The sequence below is a fragment of the Agelaius phoeniceus genome, chromosome 6, assembly GCF_051311805.1.
Source record: "Agelaius phoeniceus isolate bAgePho1 chromosome 6, bAgePho1.hap1, whole genome shotgun sequence".
NCBI classification, from domain to species: Eukaryota; Metazoa; Chordata; class Aves; order Passeriformes; family Icteridae; genus Agelaius; species Agelaius phoeniceus.
In genome coordinates, this window is record NC_135270.1 from 18,571,794 (window position 1) to 18,592,753 (window position 20,960).

The 20,960-nt window shown below is 40.6% G+C and overlaps 1 protein-coding gene across 3 annotated transcripts in view; it reads right to left on the minus strand.

Moving 5' to 3' along the window:
* TSPAN4 (tetraspanin 4) overlaps positions 1-20,960 on the minus strand; it is a 417,908-nt gene that overhangs the window by 52,202 nt on the left and 344,746 nt on the right. For all 3 annotated transcript variants that reach the window (XM_077179946.1, XM_077179947.1, XM_054635107.2), the window contains 2 exons: positions 19,847-20,038; positions 1,769-1,843 (listed from right to left, as the gene is read on the minus strand). In XM_077179946.1, the coding sequence (XP_077036061.1) occupies positions 1,769-1,843; positions 19,847-20,038 (267 nt within the window). The remainder of the gene's footprint in view (positions 1-1,768; positions 1,844-19,846; positions 20,039-20,960) is intronic.

Genomic DNA, 20,960 nt, shown 5'->3' on the forward strand with positions numbered 1-20,960 from the left:
TCCTGATCTCTTTATTAACAATCAATAAAACCCACTGCAAACCAACTGGCTGAAGTAGGGAGGGAATCCTTCTGATACTTTTTCACTGTTTTAACCTCTGAAGAGTGAGAATGAACATTCTCTGTGACACACCTGTCAACCTAGCAGGACTGATTGCATTATGAATAAAAATACTTCATTGGTTTCTTTTCTTTCCTCCCTACCCACACATTTACTGATCTATCAGCCTCAACACCAGACAACAACAGGAGTTCTACCAAATAATGAATTGGAAAATAAGAAATATTGATTTTATTAACCTAATCAGAAACATTTCCATTTATTTCTTCTGTGTTCAGGACAGGTCTTTATTTTAGATCTGCCATTATTTTAGAAACTACTATAATTACTCTTTGCAAGATCTCCTAAGCAGAGGATCTCTTTCATTTCCTAAACTGAATCTAGGTTTTCTCCATAATTCCTTTTCATGACAACTCTCTTCCATCTTTCTCGCACTTCTCATTATTTGTGTAACCAAAACTCAACATTATATTCACAGTGAGGCAAGCCTGTTATACAATGCTATGATAATATTTTCTAACTGATTTTATTTCTAAACATAACCAAGTGTTATGTTTGGGTTTTGGAGGCCCACTGCATATTAAGTAGATGCCTTCACTCCTGTATGATGTGTAGATCTTCCTGCAAACAGCTGACAAGTAATTCAGAATCCAATAATGCATACAAGAAATTTTAAATTGTCCCTTCCACTGTAATTGCCTGGCAAGTTAATTCCATGTTCCAGCTACAGAATGCTACAGAACCTAGCTCTTTAAAGTCCTTCAGAAGTGCATCAGAAGTGCATCTGACAATCACTCACTGATATGACTAATATATAATCTCTCATATCACTAATATACTAGTAATTATATTAATAATTTATGTATTAATGAACACCGTGTTGTTTTTGGGGGTCTTTTTTCTGCTATTGTCTTTCCATTCCTAAAGAAAGTGTTTACCACTCATGTACCTGATGAATGTTAATTCATGGTAAAATTTTGCCACCTTCCCTGTGATTATTAAGTTCCCTCCGTCTTCAATTGTAAGGGACTTCGGATTTTGATTGAATAAGCAGGTGGCACTTATTTTAAAGAAAAGGATAACGATAATTCAGGTAGGCAATATTGCCTTTACAACAGAAGGAACAATGGTCAAACATAAGGAAAATGTGACAGTGTAAACAAAAACTGTGTTTATTGAACTCTCATGCATTTACCCTGGCTTTCCACTAGGCTCTAAGTACACACGTGCTGTAAGGAGCAGTGTGGAAAGATAATGAATTTTATGCCTTTGCCTGTGCTGAGTACACTTCCTTTTAACAGTATAAATGTGGCTCTTAAACCATAAACATATTTTTAAAAATCATACTCTCTCTGATGGGTATCTCCTCCTACATGCTCCTAGTAAGGCTTGTTGGCTTCTTTGCTTTTTTTTTGTGGGGTGTTTTGTTTTTCGTTTGTGGGCATTTTTGTGTGGTTTTTGTGTCTTTTGTTAATGACAGATGCACTTGGCAGCATCTGTGACCTTGAGTTGTACACTTGAGCAAGCAAGACAGCCCAGTACTGCCAGGCTGCTTATGCATTCTGAGAGAGCTCCTTCTGAGAGGAGTGTCTCAAGGAAGACAGAAGCATGATGTGCATACCAAGCCAAGAGCTTTATGATTTATTTATAGGGAAAAGGGGCATATAAATTTGCTGAAGAGGAAAGAAAAATGAAGAATTTGACTTACCTTGTCGGTGTAGACGAAGAATAGAATCACAACAGTGAGCTCCAACAGAAATATAATTAACAGCATGATAAAAAACTGTCAAGAGAAGAAAGGACAGGGGATAAAACAAAAGCAAAAGCCATCAACATCTATTTCAGCTTTTTCTGGATGCACAGCAAGTACATTCAGCAGATCATGCAGGATGGGGAGTGGGAGTCATACAGGCAGCAGGACACAAAGCTGCTGCAACTGAAAAAGCAGATAAAGGACTGGTGAGGCAACACCACAGTGTCTGGGCATAGGCATGGCTCATTTATAGCACTGGTTTCAGTAGGACAGCCTAAAACCCCACCAAGAGCAAGCCAGTGCTCTCTTTGACAGCAAACCTGGAGGAGTCTTCCCATGCTAGGTTTTCTTTTTTTCCTCACTGGATATTAGTGATGACATCCAATGATATCCATGAAATTTGCAGTTTAACTTCCCATTGGCAAGAGAAGGTAGCCTGGGCCATAAAGCCACAGCTCCTTTCAAGGGTAATGGTGGGATCAAGGGGGAAGTGAAAGGTGTACCAAGTTAGCTTTATGAGCAGTTTCAGAGAGCTACACAAATAACCCATGAGTTGCAGGTGAAAGGGGCTGATTTGTACTGAAGACATCAAAGCAAAGTTGGGCCACCTCTCTTTCTTTTTATAAGCCATGGAACTGCCTAAAACCCAGGAGTCAAAAGCTCAAAGGACTGAATAAAAAACTTTTAACTCAGGGATTTCAGGTAGGTTGTCTAAAGCCCTCAGCTCTTTTTTGATTGACTTCAGTGAGAAGAACTGCTGGCAATGCCAAACACTTCTGAGAAACCACATCCTTTGCTTTTGTTACCACACTGGATGGGTCTGCAGCAGCATCAACACAGCACTTGCAGACTCTAGAGTGAGCACTATCAGAGCATTAAATGAAACTGAGTTTTGCATAGATAGGTAAAGGAGAGAGTAATTTTGGAAACTTTTTAAGCTGAAGCAAAGGTCCAGCTCCCTATAACATAAAATTCACACACTTAGCAACCTGTAAGGGTGGAATTCTAATACTGAGCAACACCGGCTTAATTGGAATCCCATCCCCACGAGAAAAACTCAATTACTGTCTCTTCAACCACAAGGCTGCAAACCTATAAAAGTTTAATAGCTACTAAGCCTTTATCAGAATTTCTGCACTGCCTGGTAAGCCAAAACCAAACCTTTGAACCTATGGATTTATGTGACTGAATGGAGGGCAAAAAGTCACAAAGGGGAAAATACTTTTCTTCCCTGGTACAATTACTGTGTCCACAGAAGTCATTGCATTTTGCTCCATGAATCTTAAATTATTTATTTTCAGATTTTCATCACCAGTATTTTCACACCTGCCTGACCCTAATACTGGATCCTATTACTGCCCAGTTTTGAATCACAGACCTCATTTATGCCCATGATCCAAGCTGATTTCCATATCATTACCATCCAACACTGACCTTCTGTATGGCTTTGCAAACCTGTCTTGGTGCAGCTTGCTTATTTTTTACAATTTTATCCTGTTGCATAGCATTAACTGAAACAGGACAAGGCATATCCTTTTTTGCAAAGATGCACAGACACTTTGCTCTATTTGGCTGTAGAGTACTTTTTTGCTCATCCATAAAAGCATCACTTATCCAAAATGGGCATTCAAACACCATTTTCTCCCTGTGAAATTCCCTGGCATAGACAGGAATGCATGAGACAATTTCTAGAACAAAGGAGAAAGACTGTTTGTTACCCATTATATACAGTGATCAGCATTTCCTACCAGAGGACCTCAGTTTCATCAGCTTATCATTTTGCCAAACCTTAATTGTCTGTGCTGATATATTCTGTGCTTGTTTCTGTCAAAAGGATAAAAGCTTTTGGAAGAATGTCAAAAATAGCACTCCAATTACTTTTAAGAAAGAAGCACGGCAAAGTATCCTATTCTTCCCAGGTTAAATTTCTGGTGCTTTAATTTGAAATCCTCGCATACTGCAGTGTTTAGAGCACAGTGCAGCTCCATTTCAGGCACAGAAATTTCAGCCTTTTGTCTTACCCAGCTACAAATTGATGTTGTGGGGAAGTTATTCGCTTTCAAGAGTCTGAATTTCACACATCACAGAGATGAGAGGGCTCAGCAGCTAAAGCCTGCAAATTGTACACCCACATGCTCACACACAACCAGACAGGCCACAAACCATCCCACAGATCTTTTCTGCACCTGGGGTGCCTTTCTGCCATCTCCCCAAAGCCAATAACCTCCAGCCCCACTTCACAGAACATGGCCTGGAAAGGGGGATATGCCCGGGAACTGGAATAAAACTTAGGGATCTGTTTTTCCTGTGCTCTCAAGAAAGTTTTTCCTCCCTACTCCACATGCAGCATCCTGGAGAGAGTACAGATGAAGCCAGGGAATGACTGCAGGAGAAAGGCTACCCCAAGTAAGAACATTTTTAACAGCAGATGGGGAATGGATATGATCTGGCTACAAGTTTTAGAAAAACTGGACCTACAAGCAGCAGACAATCCAGGCAGGAGACACTTGTGTACATGGATACCCAGGAAGAATGAGGATTTTGAGAGGATGGTGGCCTGGGGAGGCCACAATGCTGGAGCCATGGGAAAAAAAGAGCAAGAAATAAAGAGTGGCCATAAAAGAAAAACATCCTGCGCTGATCCCCATGATGAAGTATAATGTGCAGGGAATGAACTGGAAACGGGGAAGGGAGGAGGAAAGGTGTCTGGAGGGAAGTTTCTCAAGAAGAGGTGTTTTCTCAAGTATGTCATTATTTCTTAATACTAGGAACAGTAATTAAAATTTCATCTTAATTGGTAACAAATGCAGTGAAATTCCACATCTCAAGAGTATTTCCTCCTACAACACCAACTCTGCTAAAAGCTACCAGCTTCAGACTGGATCAGAGAGCTGCTCTTGCCAGCTGTGCCACTGTGTCCAATGAAGGAGGCTGTACCTTCTGGCAAGACCCTGACAGTGCTCCTGCCTTCCTCAGGTCATACTAGAGAAATAGGCATGACACCGACGTCAAAAAAGATGCTAAAATTTTGGAGTCAAGTACTCAAAATTTAGAAAATATCAGAATAAAAATCCTCTCAGTGATGGTTATGTATCATGTCTAAGTCTTTCCCTACACAGACTGAGAAGGTCCTCCAAGCTGGGAATTTGGTTTCATGCACTGCAAATCTTAAAAGCCATACAGTGAACCGAAACTAATGTCCATGGTTCAGAAAGTCAAAACCTGGATAAGGATTATCCTTTATCTCCATAGAAAAATATTTTGGTTTTATATAAAAGTATAAAGTAGCTAGTTCTATCTTTTTTTTTTTTTACATTTGGAAGCATTGACAGAGCCCACATGGCTATATCACAGATAACCAACAAGTAGAGACCTGTGCTGTATCTTTCATTACAAACGTTAATTAAGTGAGCTCAGCCTCAACACAGAGGCTTCACCCTCATCACCTGGTAAAAGCTCCAAGCACTTGCATGCCAGCTCATCTGTCATCCCCCTTCTAAAGAAGGGCTGTAGCTGAACCCAAACCAAGACCTTGGAAAGCAGCAAGCAAGGTTTCAGCCTGTGCTGGCTGCAAAGCAAGGCCTGCACACCGCAGCACATCCTGCTATTCACCAGACTAAGGTGCAGGCATGGACACATGCACAGCCTGCTCCTCTAGTCCACAGCACCTTCCAACAGATCATTTTCAGTTCCATCCTCAGTATCATCCCAAAGGGAATGATGCCCAATCCTGGGCCAGACCCAGCTTGGCATGTACCATTCCAATTTAGAAGGAAGAAGCATGAAATCACTGAAGGCTCACAGCACCTAAACTGCAGCACACCTGCTGGAAACTCTCACAGTTGTTTTTCAATGGAGTTCTCTCACTGTGGTTATAAATACTGAGAAGAATAAAATTGAGTTTTGTTTGGTTCACTGGGGCTGTAGGCTATTGGTATAATAAAGATTTATGCATGGAGAAACAACAATACCAAAGCAAAGCATTCATGTGAAACTCCATAAAAAAAGATTAATCTGACCTTGTACAGAAAAATGCTTTACCATACTACTTGTCAAACAGTGGGATGTAACCCAGCAGAGGTTCAGTGGAGAGGTCCCTACTGCTCAGCTTTTCATAAATTACACCTGAAATAACCCCATAGAAGCTTTGATGAGGAAGGAGGTAAGGTAACACCCTTCTGTCTACCACTGCTGATTTCCAACCCCTAAGAAAACTAAAGCCAGTTTCTCAGCAGCTACCTTTATATTCTACAAAGCCCTTGATTTTCCCACAGATTCTCATTAAAGGTGTATGAAAAAGGAAGTATGCAACTGTCACCAAGCCTACATCATGGATATGTATCACCCTCCTGCTGCCAGAGAGAAAAGTCTGCCAGAGGAGACAAGGTCCCAAGTTTCAACTCCATTCCCATTGGATCTGTACCAGGCTTTTAACTCACTTCCAGTTTTGTTCATTCAGGCTGTTGATATCAGTTGGAGAATCAAGAACTGTACCCTGTGTACATCACTTAAAGCACGTTTCCATTGCTGCTCACACAGGCAGAGAACAATGAGTTAATTGTATTTCCCTCCCAAACAAACAGGATTCCCTGGTTTCTCAGATGCTCCAGACACTTGTCTTGCTGCATGATGACTGACATCACACTCTAATACACAGGATTGGGTCATCTTCCCCACTGCCTCTATCTCCCAAATCTCAATAACAGGATCATGTTGCTCAAATTGCCCATCTGTCCATGTCAGGAGTAGCTGACCTTCTCTCAGTCTCCCAAAGGCAAAAGTGACCCAATACAATGAAAACTAAGGTGTGATTGTCTTGTCAGCCTCCTAACACTTTGCTGTGAGACTAAATGTGATATAACTCATGGCAAACTCCAGACTGCTCTGATTCCACTGCTTGCTGAAGCAATGCTTTTAGTTTGATGGGGGGCTGTCTCAGAAGGGGATAGTAGGATCTCAGTGTGCCAGACCTGTTTCTCAACTTAGCTCATGACAGGAGACAGAAGCTTCTTGCAAAAAATTATTCAAATCCTTTTCAACAAACATGAAAGTAGTAAGAAGACCTGAGAGCCAACTGTTTCTTTTGAACAGTGATACATTCCAAAACAATTTTAAAGTTCATGGCCTAGCAAATATATTGCTTACACCAAACTGCATACAAATTAGTATAACATTCCTAAGAAACTGAACAAATAACTTCAACAGACAGCCTGTGCTGTTTTTCATCACATTTAAGCTGCCTGCAAGGTGGACAGTTGGGCTTCTTTTCTGACAGACACTATGAAGTACAACACATGAGCAGGGAGGTGGAAAATGCTCCTGGAAAATGCTCCAGCAAGGTTAAGAGCCCTCCACCAGCACCAGCTCCCAGGATGAAGAGACAAAAACAAATGGAAAATTTACAATCAGTCCTTCCTCTGTAACGTTAACTGCAAGCTTGGTACAGTGATGATATAAATTATACAAGCATTTTGCCTTTTAGTGAGGCTGGATCACTGATCATCTTTAATTTCAGTATTACATTTCACTTCCTAATGAATACACACCCCAGTAGAAGAAATTACAGACAATTCTTTAGGGTAAGATAGTTGGTCTTCATAGCCTAGAAGGATTATTAATTAGTCTGCCTGGTCTTGATGTGTACATATATAACTTTGGTGCTCAAGAATTAACCAGCTCTGGCTACTGGAAGACAGAGTCTCTCAGAATCACACAGAGGGTGTCAGTGACCTTTGGGGACCATCTGGTTCAACCTCTTCCTAAAAGCACAGTCAGCTACACAAAGCTGCACAGAGCTGTCCCAAGTCACCTCAGGAGCATCTCCAAGGATGAAGATGGACAGTCACCCACTGACTTACTGGATACCTCTTTCCAGTACTTGACTATATAATGATTAAAAAAAAAAAATAAAATTCTGCATCTCTAATTGGAATTTCCTTTGGTTTTGACCTGTGCCTGTTATCTCTTGTATAATCCCTGCGAATCCTTCCAAAATTCCTGTTTTCCTTATATTGTACTACATTGACCTGAAGACATGAATAAAATATACTCCCTGCTTTAATTTCTTCAGACAGAACAAAGCCAGCTCTCTGAGTCTGTCCTTGCACATCATGTGCCCCACAATCCTCACAGTGGCTCCCCACTGGATCCCTTCCCTTCAGGTATTCATGTGTTTCTTCTACTGGGGAGCTTTAAATTGGGTTAAGCACTTTAGATGTAGCTTTTACCTATTCTGAAAGAAAGTGTCATTGCTTCTCTGTGTCAAGAAATGTAAGGGAATGTGGGGCTTGGTATGGTCCAGAAAGACCCAATTACTACATTTATCATTTTATTCTGATTTGAGACAAAGGTACATTTGAAAGATCTCTGCTTGATTTTTAGATTGTAATTTGATATGAACAGAAATACTGTCAAAGGTAACCTCACATCCTGCACACATCCTTCCCTTCTCATCCTATATTTAATACTGAGAGTGTAAATAGTGTCTGTCCTTTTTGAATAAATTATGCCAAACCTTTACTTCCTGTCACGGAAAGAAAATGAGCTCTATCCCTGCTGAAACCAGGACACCTAAAAATTCACAGAGCTCCATTTTAAAGTCAGAAGAATTTAATGTATTTTAGAAGAGCCATACTTTACAATGTTGCTGAAAATTTAAAGTTTTCCTCAAATTTAATATGCTTTGTAATTATTCAATCATTTTATAATGGGTTATATTATTTATATTTAAATATTATTAAATAGATTGAGTGAAGAGGTCTCATTACCACAGCTGGCATTGTTAAAATCTTTTATCTTCCTGCAGAAGTGTAGCATCTCCATGTCCAAACCTAATTATGACAGCAGAAGCATCAACAAACTTTGATGCATTAGTTGAGCACCAAAAAGGGTAACACTATCAGAGGTTTTGAATGCTATAAACTATTGACAAATTTACTGCATATTCCCCACTTTGGAAAAATTCAAGCCACCTAAAAAAAAAATCTGAATCAATGCCACAATTGCCACTGAGATACTGAAAAAAAGAACTCCAGGTACTGAAGAACCACTCACTCTTTATATAGGTCCTGTATTTTTGCCATTGTTGGATCTGGCTTTGTAAGCAGAGCAATATGAAGTTCATCCTCAAGCATTTTCAGACTTCCCAGAATAGCTTTTTAATAACATATTGGTACCTGACTTTTACAGAATAAAAACTCATATGGTACAGATTTTGTCAGCACTCAAAAAAACCCAATGAAACTTTCTTCCACTTTTGAAAGCAAAAGTGTTCAATGTATCAGTAGTTCTCACAAGAAGTTTGAGTTAACATAATTCCCTGAAGGCATCTTGATCTGATATATTAATAGGGACTAGGAACATTACAAAAGATTCTCTTTTTTTCTTTTAAAATTTCCTTTGGTTTTCTTTTCCAAGGTACTGAGCAAGGAGAGGAGAACAGAAGAGAAAGTGCAGTGGAAATTGTACTTAGAAGTGACTTCCTCTGCAGCCTGGAAGACTTGTACAGAAAAAGAGCAGTGAACAAGAAATGACAGGACGGTGCCCAGACTTCAACATTAACTGGAATTACAGTCAACAAAATCCCAGTGTAATAATCTTTTACATGAAATTCAGAGCCAAAGGGAAAGGGCAGTTTGTTTCTACCAATTTCCATCAGAGTGGATTCTGATTACACATCCCAGCACCAAAGGTTTTGCTGACACTCAGTCTGAACACTCCTTCTGTTAGTTCCATGTACTTGCTCCTACTTAGCACTCTTTGCAGCACCACAAATGCTTCCTTTCTGTCCACAGCATTTATACTCCTTGAATATTTGAGGATTTATGGTCCCATCTGAGCCTTCTCTCCCCCATGTTGTGCATATTTAGCTCTTTAAGTACTTCCTTGGAAGTAAATCTCTTTAGTCTCACAATCATTTTTTTTCAGCATAAAAATGATAAGTTTGCTCATAAACTGTAAAAAGGCAGTAATGTATATGAGCAAACTCACGAACAGAAACTCCATTATGAAAACGTCATGTATCTAAATTTGGTTCATCAGCTATTATTCTCTGAAAGCCTTAATGGCTAATTCATTCTGATTGTGACAAAGCCTTTCATGCCTTATGCCTGCTGGATAGATAGTACAGCTCTGTTTATGTTTGGACTATATATTTTATGAATGTGCAAAAACTCCTGCTGATCAATAAAGCTCAAAGAAATCTGCAGTAATTATTTCTGGGAAAATATACAACATATGCAGCCTTAACACATTAACAGTGTTTCATTTTAGTCTCATTACTGCTTTCAGTTGGAATCGTTCAGTCTTACTGCATTAGTGAGTGAGAGTTGAGAGACCTGATATTCCCATACTATGCATTAAAGGATTTTAAGTGGTATTTCATGGCATCTGTAGTATTTTTTCATATTCTCCAAAAACTGACTCAAAATCAATGAAGTTTCATCAAATAGAAGCCAGGTATCACTCTCTTATCACAACAGAGGGTGGGTGTAGGCCCTTTAGCAGATCACAGATTCCTCAGCACAATAAAGGTCTTGCTGGCCTTTGACTTTTATAAGGGTTGCTTCATTTCTTCTGCAAATATAATGCAAAGGTGTGACATGATCTAGTGTGATCTTATACCAATCAAGAGACAAACTCCTCTTACTTGTGAAGTATGAGTGATGAAGAAGAAAATAAAACATCAGAGTAGCTCTTTCAAGTCCCCATGCCACTCCACTCATGACAAAGCAGCTGCTGGAGTCCATCTAACACAGATACAGCCAATACAACTAAAAGGCTCTGGGCTGGGTTTAATCCAACCTACTCCATCGATGGTAAAGTCATGCAATGTTCTTATCTAGGAGTGTCAAAACAGTGCCTAGAAATCGTGATGTATGTGTAAATGAATAAGATGGTGAGAAGAAGATGGGCAAGGAGAAAATAAAGGACAAGGTAGAGTATTTTGTCTGTATTTATATTCTGCTGCTGGTTTTACCCTTGGTTCTCAAATGTGTTACACAGAAGTATCTGCATCAGATGCACATATGTCAGTCTTGCAGAAGCTTAAAAAATGAAGAAGCAGGCAGTGTGGCCTATCTAATTCTACCTTTTATCTGGTAACACTGAGGGTCTGAAATATCTGTAACATCAAATCAACTCTGGATGTACCTAGTGTGGCATCAGTGATTTACACAAAGTGGCCTCAATTTCTCTACCTCCAGAGTTACATTTTTCTGAGCTTCAGGTAATTCTACTCCTTATAGAGAAAGAAGTCAATGTTGCTCTTCATTTTAGGTTGCATTACTAAGGTGGTTAAAAATAACAAAAGAATGATTGGGAATAAAAGCACACACGCTGCTTTACTAAGCCTATTGTGTTATATCCAAGGAGATAATCTTGCTATTAGAGAAAAAAAATAGTAAATGTTATGCTCAAAAGTAACAAGAATGTCTGGGCAGGCAAGGAACACACAGGTTACCTGTCATTTACTTTCAAAATGGGAACAATTCTGTTGTCTTTCAGCTCTTGCAGGTGATCCTAGGTCTGGATCTGGAAATGGCTCAGAGCCAGGTTTCTCTTGAAGAACCTCTGGTACATGAGAGTTGTTAGAATGCTGAGACAAAAGATGGAAGAAGGGACACTTTGTAGGTGACAGGAGAGCTTGAGCCTGCAGAGACTGTCAGAGAAGCTGATATTGCTAGCAGACTTTAACCAACAAGGAGTTAGGAACTCAAACACTGATTGCCATTTAGACAAACAAATTAAATCCTCACCTGACCTAAATTAGTTCAGCTCCCCTGACTCCTGCAGAGTGTGGTGCTGCCACACTCTATGATGGCCATAAAGCCGTGTCTTGGCACTACAAAAAGAAATGGGGACATTAGGGAAACATTCTTCCCTGACCTAAGGGGCTCCCCAGGCAAGTGGGTCTCCAAGCCAGCCAGAGTTTCTAAGACACTCTTAGTTGTGTGGTTTAGTTTAGTGAGGTAGTCCTGCAAGGAGCAGGTAGTAGGACTCAATGATTCTTATGGGTCCCTTCCAACTCAATACTGTGTGATTCTGTAACTCAAAGCACATCAGGCATTAGTGGTATGGCATCAGCCTGTATCAGAAAATTAAATATACCCTATGAGGTAGCCCTTCCTACATATTGACCTTATGGTCAAGTCTAAAACTAGGTGGGAAGGAAACTTCATTCTTTCTCTCCTCAGTTCCCAGATCCTTTGATTAAGTGCTCCCAGAGCTGAAGAAAAGAAGGGAGGAAGGAGAGAACTCAGACAGGTTCCATCCCCTCACAAGTTTTGGTACCAGCCAAGAGGAAGAAGCTAAAAACTGAAAGACAAGGAGGAGCAGATTCTTCATAATAGAGACAACCAAACTAGAGAAGATTGGTGCTCAGTACTTCCAGTTCAAGCACGCAGCAAGCTGGAATTTCACATGCAACACAGCACTACACAGAGAAGTGATATACACCATGTATAATGCTCTCAGGCTGTATGTATAGCATCTGTCTCCTCTCTGCATCAGTTGCTTGCTGCTGTGGCTGCAGCCAGCATTTCCCTGATTTTGCTAGTTTGATTGCTAAAACACCAGCTCGTGTGCTAAACTGGAATGAGAATCTACTGCTTGATCTGTAGCATTAAATTACTGAGATGAAGTCATTTACAGGCTGTTCCTTTCCCATTTAGTTGCTTTGAAATAAATTCCTTGTCACCAATGAAGTTTCAACTGTCAGCTCTCTGGATCCAGTGATACTACTGAAAACAGTAGGGTTTTTTAGTTTCCTTTTCTTCCTACTCATTAACTTTTTCCTTATTTTCTTTATGGCTGTTTCACTTACAGATGAGCTGGCTGGAGTTCAGAAAACTCTCAACAGCACAGTACAAAACACCATGGGCACTCATTTTCCCCTTGGACTATTCCATAAATGAGAATCTTTTGATATCTGGATAGTCACACAGCATTAGTGCATTCCACAGCTGGTCCTGACCTAATATCAAGTTTTAATTCTCATTTTATTCATCCCAGCAGCTGTGATGACTACTTGCTTATTAACACAAAGTTATCATTTCAATTAAACTGAACACACAGATCTGCCTGTTAATGATTATTTTCCTTCCCCTTCTCATTAACCATTGTTTCAGCTTTTCTACAATAAAAATCAGGGTTATCCACAAATCAGGATATATCAGAATAAGGGGAAGTGGGTGTATCTAAGCCACTTTGTTAATCCTGTCAATTAACACAATTTTGTTAATGCTTGATGTGATGGATCATACCCAACCTTGGTGCTTTATAAGAAGGCAGCTGGCTTCAGATAATCAGAGAAGCAGCAGCATTTTGGCTGTTTCAAGCCCTTTCCCTTTTTAAATTTATTCTCATGTAGGTAATGTGTGGAGATGGATCCCCTCATCCTCTTTTGACTACATTATTGGCCATGCTGCATCCCAACCAGAGCAGAAGAATGTGTTTTTAGCACCAAATCATTGGAGGGAAAAAAAAGTGCCACAAAATCTGAGGGTGAAATAAAGAACTACCTATGAATCTTATCTCCTGCTAGGACACAGGTTATTATTTAAGTTTCAAGTGTCTGGAAATGTTGTATCTATACATGTGTGCTGTAACAACCAAAAAGAGATGCCCTTCACACAGGGCCCCATACTGGTTTTTACCAGTATTCCTATGATCTCCTGGACCAAAAGTCTCTGTTTGCAAAAACATGCGCACTAGACCACGTTCACAGATCCTTTCCAGCAGCTTCACTAAATGTTCTGTTTCACATTTAACTGAAGGCAGTGGTGCAATTAGGCTGATCAGCTCAGCTGGGACAGCCTACAGTGCTGCCCACAGAAAACAGCTAAGGCTGCCAATTATCATTTTCAACAAAACAAAAAATTGAGGAATAATTTTGCTTTGGGAGATTTACTTTTCATTTGGACACAATACATATGATAAAAGAAATCAGAATTATCATTACTATTATAGAAACATGGACTAAATGCTTTTTAAAGGTCACTGAAGCACACAGGATGGCTAGATACGTTCCGATGTAATCACAGAAAGATGATGAAGGCACTGAGTTGAGATTTAGATAATTTGAGTTTGCTCCATGGCTCTCTCACCATCTCCCAGTGCAACCTAGGCAAGGCACTTAGTTTCACTTTGCTGCAGCTCTCTGTCTAATGAGAATAATAATATTTTCCATTTGTCTTATCTAATTAGACAGTAAGCTCTACTGGTCAGGTACCTCTGCTTCCCAGGAGTTTTATACAGAATGAGCATCCTCATGGGCTGCCTGCAGGGGATACTGTAATACAGGTAATAAATTACATAACCCATTGTGATTTAACATCAGGCACTGACACTTTTAACCTGGACTATCCATGGAATAATGAATGACCTTTTTCAGGGCAAGCATACAAATATAGATACCTACTAAACATGTCCAAAAGGCAGAGAATTAAGGCAATTTAGCTCCTCAAATATAGATCTTAAGCAATTAACCTAAAATATAATGTTTACACAGACCCTTAAGGATCAGCTGGGTCAACATTTGAGCACTGAAGTATTTAATCAGGCATAAATCTCTTTAGCATAGAGAAATGGTCTGTTCAGGTGCACCTACAGCACCTGCCTGAAGTCAGCACTGATCAAGACACCACAACTGATTTTGTGTTTGAGAGGCAAAGTGGTGCCTCAGCTCCTGCAAGGACCTGCCCTCAGCAGGAAAGCACAATGCAGTGGGGTTAAGAGCACACAAGCCAAACAATTTTGTTAAAATTCACAAAGATGATGGATATGGCTAACAGGTCTGATGCACATCAGAACTGTATGGCAATTCCAAAGGGAAAACCAGCAAAGATGGATTCCTAATTTCATATCAAGATAACCCATAGAGCTTTGCAGTACAGTTACATGATCCAGCAATGCAGGACCAAATACCTATGAAATAACATCAATGGAAGTCCAAAAATTAACCTGCTCAAGTCAGACTCCTGGCTTATTGTCTCTGTCACTGGCTCAGGCCACTGACCCAACCCATCAGAACAAAGCTGCCTTTTTCTAACTACAGCTGAGCTTGTAGCAGAGGGACCTCAGTCATACACTCTTGAGCAACAGCACTTGCAGAAATGTTAAACAAGTCTTACTGAAGCAGGAAATAGGCATTGCTTGCCTACTTCATTCAACAATTTGCATTTATATTCAGATGTAAGATTATATATACCAGGTTGCATACTTATCTCAAGAATGCCTGTTGTTTTGATTTCCCTAGAGAAATCTAATAATGAAAAAGTTTATCTTCTTTCACATTGTAGCTGGAGCAAATAAGAATCAGTACAAATATCCATTTTTTGTTCACTGACATCTTAGAATGACAGCTATAAAATTCACCCAATCGATGCATTTTTGCAGAATGCATAGAATAGTTGATGTTTCCTTTTATTTTTTTTTTTTACATTCTTAGATTTTCATATTATTCTATTCCTCTGAATGCAGAGAAATAGGAATAGGCCTGTTTCTTAAGAGACTAAGGAAGCACTGACTTTACATTTTCCTGACCATACATGGCTATGGAGTAAAGAATATCAGCAGTGGACACCAGGTAATTCCTTTCAAGTCAGTAAATCTTGAGCTTTAGACTATCTAAACTCTCAATTCAGAGACTTAATGTGGATCCTCCTGACTAGTGCACACAGATGTGCTAAAATCTCAATTACAAAACTGAACTTTACTTCTGCTTTCAATCTCCTTTCCCCACCTGTCCTCTACTTCTCAAACCACTTGGTCTGCTCTCCCTTCTTTCAAAAGTCATTGGTAAATGCCAGAGGTAAGTAATTACTAACATTCACACCTAACACCACAGCAGCCTAATACCAAAAAGAGCTTACAGGTGTGCTCTGACAAACCAATACAAATGTCATATGTGCAGAACACACAGATACATGATCAGAGTCTCATCTGCTCTGCATCTTAGTGTATGAAATGTAAATAGGCTCAAATGTCTCTCTGATACTGCTCACTTTTCATTCACTCAAACTCCATGGGAAATCTCATCCCTTGTCACATCATCAAACAGTAGCACTATTCCTAAGGCAAGGCCTTCCACAAATATCCCATGTCTACCATCACATAAACTCCTGCTCCTCCAATGCAGGTGGGCTGAGCTAGTCCTGCTTCCCCCAGTTCATTTTAGGATCCCCACAGTGCTCCATGCCTCCTGCAGTAACTCAAATGTCTTCCTCCAAACCCCAATAACAGCAGCACACGCCCTCAGCTAGTAACTACCACAGGCTTTCCTCTTTCTTCTGCTTTTAGGAAGCAGAGCAAGTGCTCCTGTTGTATGGGAAATTTATCTTTCCAGTCCTTGCAGATCAGACTCCCAACAACCCCACATGAGGATGAGGTGCACTATGGGAGATATAAGCAAGCTGAGGTCCAAATTGCCCTTTGTTTTAAGCCAGGCCTGACCATGTAGTTTGTGGGCTTAAAATGCCACAAGTGTCTTCAAGGAGATCTTAAGGATGTGATTTCAGAGTGGGTTGCAAAACGAATACAGCAGAGGCAGAGCATTCACATTATCTTTACTACTGTCTGGGGTGATATTTAATGTCCCAAGCTTTCTGCCATGCTGTGTGGAGCCAAGGAAAAGGGGAGGTCAGTGAAAACTGCTACTCACTCAGAGACACGCAGCAATGTTTTGCTCAATGGAGTGATATCTGATCTCACATATGCAGGATATAACATAAGTATCTGCCAACCCACCATGATAACATCCCTAGCTATTCCCCCACCTTGGTTTATTCCATTTGCCCTTTTTTTTGTCCACTCTTAAGCCTCACTTCATCAGACTATTGCATAGAGACTGCTGAAACACAAAATGAATGCAACATTCTAGCTTCTACTTCTTGTTTTCCCTTTCTCTGCATTTCCATTAAATAACTTTCCCATGCTTTTAAGCTCACCACAAATCAGTTACAACTGCCTGCAGACCATGTTAACTCCTGCTTATCCCAGTTCCCTAAGCTTGTTTAGTTTTCCAAGTAAACCTGGTCTAGTGAAAGGTGTCAAGGGAGTTGGAATTAGATGATGTTTAAGGTCCTTTCCAACTCAAACCATTCTGGGATTCTAGTGCTGCAGCTTGACAAATATCAGGAGGTGAAGGCAAATTACCCAAATGCATTGTCTGGGGACTAGTGCAACACAACCAAACAGCCTCCATCTTCCCCTCTTAAACACCTGTGCAAACAGACTTCAGTTGCTCCATTTCTACCTTCAAAGTTCCTATTTCCAAATGGAATAAAACATTACAAGAAGTTAGCTAAAGCAAATGCTTCACAGGGAGATATGGCAGCTGCATCACAGAGAAGCTAGACAACTTACTCTAGGAGTGGCTGTCACATTTGTGGCAATGCCTCCTGGAGATATAAATTCAGTTCCAAAAGCAACCTTAGCTACTACCAGGACCAAGGCCAGATGTTAAGTGGCAGCCAGGGAGATGTTGAAAGGAGTGTAAGGACTTGATCCAGGAACAATTGTTAAACATTGTGTGTGTCACAGACACAAAAGGCTGGGAACACTTAGGAGCCTTCCCTTTACAATTTAGATGGTAAATCCTATTGCCAGCCAGCTGCAACAAAACAATCCTCTTGAAAAAGCAGACAGGGCATTTTCAGGGCTGTTAAAAAAACCCAGAGATATTCTGGGAAGACATAATTTTCATTGTGGCAGAACACTGTGTTGGGAACACCTGTAGAATAAGAAAAAGATGAAGGAATGTAGCAACCACACACGCTAAGAGCAGCCCTGGTTTGATATTCAGCAATTTCTTGAATGAAAGAATTTGTTTTGCTATCTGTGTTACTTAGAAAAATGGGAGCTGACCAAAACCAAATGCCCCAGCTCTAAACTTGAAAACACTTTCAAACACAGATCAAATAGAACCAGCAATGTGGGGAAAGGAAGACTAAGGACAAACCTGCATCATAAGGCTTTGCTCCCAGAAACAGGAGCTGCTACCCCCATCCCTTTCTCTTCCAAAGACATAGACACAATAAAAACAACTCAGAAGAACCCAAAAGTCTCCCTGGTATTGACTGACAGTGAGAAAGTACCAATGCAATGCAATGTGGAAAGTTACTCTAGACCAAATAAAAACTGAATTCAATGTGGACTAATGAAACTCTATTTCAACCCTCTACAGTTGGGCTTATTCAGAATTAAAGTAGCTATAATCAACTCTAACATAACTCAATTTTGAAGAAAATTGAGTAAAATAGAGGCCACACTGAATAGCTACAGTACAGAAAGGTAAGGACAGGCAGACAGAGTGAAATGTGGGTACCAAATCAGATCAAGCTTCCCCATTCTCCTGTGCAGAGAGTTCCTAAATGAATTTGGATTCCTTTGCATTACTTAACTTGATCCATCAAGTGCAGTCCCTACGTCAGGCACTGAGGGACACTGGATTCTGAGTGCTGTGCACGTCAGCAGGAGCAGCACCTGCAGCATTTCCATCTCCCATGGATGCCCAGCTCAGGGGGCTGAGTGCATTCATCCTACCTGGGCAATGATGGCTGATCAAGGGAGTCTCTGCCCTTGCCAAAAGGAAAGATGAAGGAAAAAGAACCACAAGAGATAAAATCCTTAAACTCTTCCAGTACTGAGGACTGCCTGCCAGATCCTGACCTGATCCTGACACACAAGCAGGCACTGCTCACTGCTGTCACACCTGGGCTAGGCCTTCAGGAAAGCACAAAGTAGGTGATTAATTTTGCACATATAAGCTATACCATTAGACTTTGCACCCTGTGGGCTCCTGCTGCATTGGCATTGAAGCTGTAATCCATTACATCTGTCTGGGCACACACTTCCTCCACAAAGTGTGTATTTATAGGAGTGTTAAAAATGTCAAGGACTTTCAGCTTCAGATTCTGACTTCAGCCTTCCCTGTTTAGATTTTCACTCACATAACTGCCTTAATTTCCATTTATATTGTTCCTTTTAGTTTCAAGCCACATACATAGCCTTTACTAGCCTAGACTGACTAGCTCTGACTGCCTAAAAATCAGCAGAAATAACTGATTAAGGCAAGGGCCTGGAAAAAGTCCTCTCTTGAGGCATGGAATCTCAGTCACTTAAGAGATTTGAGGGCTTGTGTGCCTTAACTCATTCTGTACTTCCCAGGGAAAAAAATTATTATGTGAAGCACAGTAAGGAACAGCCTTTTACAGAGGCATCAACAGATGACCAGCTGAACCACAGTTCCTCTTCACTCTGAGGTTTGCCAAACCCCATGGTGAAGTCCTAGACTTGAGCAGCAAGATCACCTCACTTCCTGGTCCTCATCTGAACAGGATGCAAAATACACATTAACACCAACTACAGAAGGTATTCACTGCCCCTAAATGTCACCTTGAAGTGGCATCAAACTGCATTTTGATAAAATACACCAGGGATGTGGCTCAAGCTTCTGTGAAATCATGGACAGCTGGCACCTTATTAATCTTTGATTTCACAGCAGTCTCCTTGTGCTGGCACCTTTGCTTCCAGACATCTCAGCTTTTGGAGAGTTAATGGTTGGAAAAACCAGCATTGTCAAACCTGACAATTTTATTTTAATTTTCAATTTAAACCAGAATCAACCACTTCAGAATCAACCTGTTTCCTGCCGGCATAGATGTCTCTGTCCTGGACTTCAGATAATCAGTGCCACTAGGGCAAACATTTAGAGTGGATTGCTATCAAACCTGAGTGAAAAAGAATTTAAAGATACACTACAAAAGATGTCTTCACAAAACTCTTCCTCTTCTCTGAAGAGGTCAAGGAAACCTCCACCACTAACAATTGCCTCCCTGCAGGTCTCATCCTCCATGGGCAGCATGGCCAGGAATGACCTGCAGCTTCTCACGATTATCAAAGCCTGTTTCACACACAGCTCAGTCTCATCTGTGTCGAGTGGGCAGCTTCTGTTGAGATGCAGGTCACTGCAGCATGCATTGCAATAGCACCAGCATCACAAGACAGCAAACACTGCAGCAGCTCAATACTCACACTCAGCAGGAGGCACTTGTTTTCTTTGATGGCACCTATGCAGCCCACGAAGCCAATGATCATGACAAACGTCCCTGTGACGATCAGCAGGTTGGCAGCTGACAGGGATGGGAAAGAAGAGGAGAGGGTGGCAAAGTTCCCTTGGGTGACAGCCAGCCAGATGCCTACACCAAGGATTCCACAGCCTCCCAACTGGGAAAACAAAGAGAAACAAAGAAACTCAGTTATTGTATCCAAGAAACCCCAGATATGAAACCATGTCAATATGGCAGTGGAGCAAACCAGCAGTCACACCTTGTAAGAAATGATTTCTCCTTATGACATTTTCAGTAGGAAAAACAAAGGAGAAAGAAAAAAACAAATATAGAGAAGTCATCACTAAGATGCAACATTCAAAAATTGTCACAGATTTCCTAAATCCAGGACACAATCTCCAAACCAGGTCTTTTGCTCTCTAGTTAAAAAGCAGACTCTGAGTAAAGGATAAATTCCCAAAGGGTCAGATCTTGAAGGGATTGAAAAAATCCCTGTCCTATTTAGGAGCCTTAGAGAACTGCCCAGAATGGCTGAAGCATTTTTGATTCCCCATTCTTCCCATCCCAATACCCTGTCTCTCACCCTGACACATGCCATAAGCAAACCTTGCCAGAGCAGCCCCCTGGCAGGACAGCTCATACTCCTTAGTTCCTGCCTAAGGTCAAGCCTCTCCTGGAAGCAAGAGAGCATTTAGAGTGTAAGGCAAAGAGGATTTTGCATCTTTATCGAGTCACACAGCACAGCATCACTTAGGTTTCTTTCTTTCCTGCTCTCCCTTTAAAATAACCATTTTTTATTGAGTTTATAATTGCACTTTATTATCCAAATCAATTAAAGGCTTGGAATGAAATTGTGTTCATAGAGTAGTAAGCCAGACATATGCAGGAGCATATCCACTAAATACCTGCATAAAGTGGATGAACATAAGGCAGCTCATGAACCAGGGAAGGAAAAAGATAGAGCTAATCCTGGGGCAGAGCTAAACCTCAGAAATGAAACACAGAGGACAAACACAAAAGCCAAAGCAATTTCTTATACTAATTACTAAGGTTGTCTCTTAATGCCACTGAATTCCTCC